The 4,615-nt window shown below is 37.9% G+C and overlaps 1 protein-coding gene across 1 annotated transcript; it reads right to left on the bottom strand.

Moving 5' to 3' along the window:
* Positions 1–1,545: 1,545 nt before the first annotated feature.
* Positions 1,546–2,327, bottom strand: LOC111240778. The gene is made up of 2 exons (XM_022776503.1): positions 1,652–2,327; positions 1,546–1,569 (listed from the first exon to the last, which is right to left on the bottom strand). The coding sequence occupies exon 1, from the start codon at positions 2,294–2,296 to the stop codon at positions 1,805–1,807; it is 492 nt and encodes a 163-aa protein (XP_022632224.1). The 5' UTR covers positions 2,297–2,327; the 3' UTR covers positions 1,546–1,569; positions 1,652–1,804.
* Between the last annotated feature and the right edge of the window lie 2,288 nt (positions 2,328–4,615).

Genomic DNA, 4,615 nt, shown 5'->3' with positions numbered 1-4,615 from the left:
CTCCCAATCAATATCCAAGGACCACCACTGACCTGAAGTCAAAAACTCACAAAAATCTAACATGGTGCCCTGTGTCTAAAAAAAGGGTTCCCTGTGGCCAAGTTTCTGTACAAATTGCTCATTTCTCTCGCGTAAACGTTTACACAGCCTTNTAAACGATTACCACTTCATGTTTTCAAATTACTAACATACCCAACTTCCTTTTCCACTTACCTTACTATTTTTACTATCCTTATCCACTTACAAATGTAGAATATACAATCAACAATTCACATTACTATACATTTAAAATATATACAAAGCAAATGCACCCAATATTGCTTGGATATAAATCATATGGAATTCAAATTGGAATTGCTACANGTATATCATTGTCTGTTGTAACAATCAAAACTTATTACAATACAACATGAATGCCTATAACACTGTTTGTCTAAATATAGTTCAAATGTACAAATTATTCATCAATACATATCCATCAACCCATCAATACAAATCCTACAACAACCCATATTCGTCTAACGCATCAAATATTCTCAAGTTGTCGTTGTCGAGGATCCAGTATTTCACATAATTCTTCCTTATTTGACTCAACTCCTCCTGCAAAAAAAAACAACAAAACTTTAGATATAAAGGACCATATCATCATAAATTAGTAACAATGACATTACATACTTACATTAGTGTACTCCAGCATGCTCTTGCCGTTGTATCTATTCTCTCCATCCCAAAGTTCAATGGATTTTAACATCATCNCACCACAATCATACCTTAAATAATAGAAGAATTTATCAATTTTTCAGTGATTAAAATAAACAATGTTAAAAATGACAAATTTTTCAATACGATTAGTTATACAACTTACAAGTTCGGCTGGGGTGGGATATTTCCATCTTTAACGCACAATGGACCTATACTCCCCTNCGGTCTATTGTACAACATCTNAAAGAATTTTCCNATGTTTGCACCCTAAAAGAATCAATCATTAACACATACATTAACACATTATTATATCAGATCACCTAAATTGATCCACAAAATGAAATATCAAATCATACCACAAATGAGTCAATTTTTTTCCTATTTCTTACACCCTTCCCCATTGAGTCAATCACATATAGTTCCAATGTGCTAATTTTGACTGNATAGCACCACCAGTGTTCATCATGCAGAAAGGGCATAAACAGCTATAACCAAACAAAACAATCATGTCAATGCTTGAAGACTCAACATTTGCCAAACATTACAATTACACAATAAACTAACTAACTCACAAAGTCAGCATTCGGAATGTCTTCAAGACCAAATATATCGGACCTCATATACGTCGTGTAACTACTTAGGGTGTACTTGTTCCCATATTCCGGACGTCGTCTTCCAAAGTCAGTGAGAATATGGCCCTACCAACAATTACTAATGCATTCAGCATATGCACAATATTTATACAAATCTAATCATATGAAATAAATTGATATGTACTGCATATATGAAATTGAAAATGAGCCTCTTCACTACACCGGTCAACTTTCTCTGGTTTTGCAACAACATCGTTGTAGCAAATAACACCACCTACAACACAAAACATGGCACAACCTTCAATCAACAAAAAAACAACATAACTAACCATTAACAAATCTAACATAACACTTACCAAGTTATCAACATATTTACGCGGTCCTAAAGTCCGCATAGAATTTGTGTCCAAGAACGCCCCCATNATCTCACACACAACTCTGAAAATAATCACATGTTATTAACTGACACACATTTGTCTACCACAAAAAAATNATGAAAATCAAATCAATTACCTAATTCTTCTCTTATTGTCCCAATTAGAAACTGCAAGGTACAAACGATCAACATCGACATCGGAGACACTAGGATAACCAGCATAACTACGCANAGGGACAACAACCTGGGGTTCCAATCCTTCCGGAACATCGTCTACTTCATCATCGACTTCAATAAATTCCTGACGATGCTCGGAGGTTCCGGCTTCGTTATGTGTACCAGCTGCTTCTTCATCCCCACCTGCTGGTACTTCTTCCCCTAAAGGGTGGTCATCCTCTCCAACATCGACATCTTCGTCACCTGCACCAACTCCTTCTCCAGGTTCACCAAATCTACCTTCTTCGTTTTGCATTGGAAATTGACGAAGGTCCATTACCTCCTTCGTTAGCCTAGAAATCTCACGATGCATAGACGCTATTTNAGAATTGGTCTTCTTCAATATCACATCAGCATCTGCTAGCCACGTGCAAGTGTCTGTGCTTTCCTCATCTGATTCCTGAATCATTGATGCATTTGCCTTTTATTCTTCACCTTTAGACAACCCAATGTCATCAATACCCAACGCAACACGCAGTTCAGCATTATTACGATCGATACGACTTACATACCAATCAAGATTTAACTGTAACATAAACAGCCATCAACAAACATGAACAAACATCAACAACCATCAACAAACATCAACATTACTCAAATATATCCAACCAAAAATTATAACAGAGTTCAAAATACTTATGTCTCCGGTCCTCAATATTTGTTTTATTGTTTTCTTCCTTGCATTTAACGGTTGCCAACTCCTAATCCGTGGGAACCTCCCGTGACTTGTGTGCCGGTGCAAAGAAAATCTTTCCACCGCCCATGTCTTAAATCATCAAAACCAAACAATTAGCCAAATTGTAAAATGCTTAAAATAATAAATATTCAGTAAAACATCTTACCTGCAAAGAAGCCACGTTNCCACTAAGACTGAGTTGATGCTTTATTTTTCCCGACATTATCTTCTTCTTTGAACTATTTAAGCTTTGAACTAGGTGGTTATGAACGCAGGACGCCCAATCATACAAACACAAACTATCTAAGTCGTCTAAAACACCAAAAGGCATGTTTGCGACATATCTAGATTGCCTAGGCAACAAAAAAGTTACTAAAACTACCAAAATGTATAACCTACACACTACGTCAACATCTACTTCTTCATCGTTGACAATCAAGCGAAATCGTTCAATCAAATCTTTTTTCGTTGTGGTCTTCGGATCAAACATCTGACTGAGGGATCCAACTACACACTCGTCTATAGGAACATTTAGCCCACCCATTCCTAAACCGGTTGTCATATATACATCTAAAGTAGTAAAAGGAACTACTTGTTGACTCACCCTAAAACTCAAAGCATTACCAACCCATCTTCTAACCATACACTTCAACAACTTCAAATTCACTTCCATAGGTTTCAGAATATTTACGCAGCAATGAAAAGGTGTCATCCTAATGCGCTCTATATGACAGTTTCTCAGTAAACTATTCATTTCCATCACGGTTGCCGATTTCATCGATACACGGAGGCGCCACTACAAATCATTTCAAAAAATAACAAATGCATTAAACCAAAACATCACCCATACCCTTCCCAAAAAAAAACCAATTTTTACATCCAATGTAACACTTACTTTTGGTTTTTNGGTTNCCATTGCACCTACACCAAAACAACATTTACCACAACATCGTTACACTTTGACAATGATACACAACTTAATGAACCACAGAAGAAGAGGAAAGCGACAAACCACTTACCAAAGTAAACGTTGCCGCCACACACCAGCACCACGAAGCACACACAAAGGGCTCTTCAAAAAAATCACCACTGCAGCAAAAGGTGTTGGCGAGACGACACCCACACCACACCGAGACGAGACGAGACNAANCGACTACACAAAGAGGGCTTTCAACGCACCCAACACCGACACGGCTTTCAACGCACCCAGAGGGCTTTCAACGCACACCGATAGGGCTTTCAACGCACACCGAGACAGCAATGGTCGAACAAAAGACGACTTTCAAGCCACACAATGGTCGATTGGAAGAGACCGAGAGGAGAGAGCGCGAGAGAGACGAAGACGAAGGAAGCCTTGTTTCATCAAAAGCACCGAGAAAAGGAAAAGAAACCGCGAAACTGAAAATAATCAAAATTTCATTCCAACTTTGCCCTTCCTTCAGAATTAAAAACCATATATTTTTTAAAAGAAAAGCACCCAATGACACACTGACACCTGTCCAGTGTCAAAGTAGTGTCAAATAATGGTGTTGAAATATCATTTCGCTTTTGGCTTTGTCCAATAGGAGGAGAGATAACTTGGGGGCTCTTTTTATAATTCTTTGCATGGCAGTTTTCGGAACAGGAGAGAAACACTCAATTTCTTTTATCCATGCATAGTGTGCGCCTTAGCTCCAGGGGCAACGATAACATAGCATCCGGTTTCTTTTCTCCATCCCGTAGACGTCGCATAAGCCCAGAGGGGTAGGATCACTTGCATTATTTCGTGTAGTGTCCGCATCGTGTTGTTATATTTAACACATTGAGATTTAGGGTTATTTTAGGGAAGTAATATATTTAAAGTTAAAATTGTATACCAGAGTTTATTGATATATTTGGTGATATCGGGCGAGTTCCTTTGGGCCAGATTTGAAGAGCATGAAGAATTAAAGTTTTGGGCCGTTTTAGGGTGTGATTAGAATAACTTATAAGGAAAGACTAGGGATGATAGAGGGCACCCTTCAGCAGCTGTCTCTGTGTAAAAACGAAAACCCTAATTGATATTCTTAAAGA

This window comes from Vigna radiata, unplaced genomic scaffold, assembly GCF_000741045.1.
Source record: "Vigna radiata var. radiata cultivar VC1973A unplaced genomic scaffold, Vradiata_ver6 scaffold_354, whole genome shotgun sequence".
In the NCBI taxonomy this organism is placed as follows: Eukaryota; Viridiplantae; Streptophyta; class Magnoliopsida; order Fabales; family Fabaceae; genus Vigna; species Vigna radiata.
Note: the sequence above shows the minus strand (reverse complement) of the source record. Positions and strands in the feature narration are given on the sequence as shown.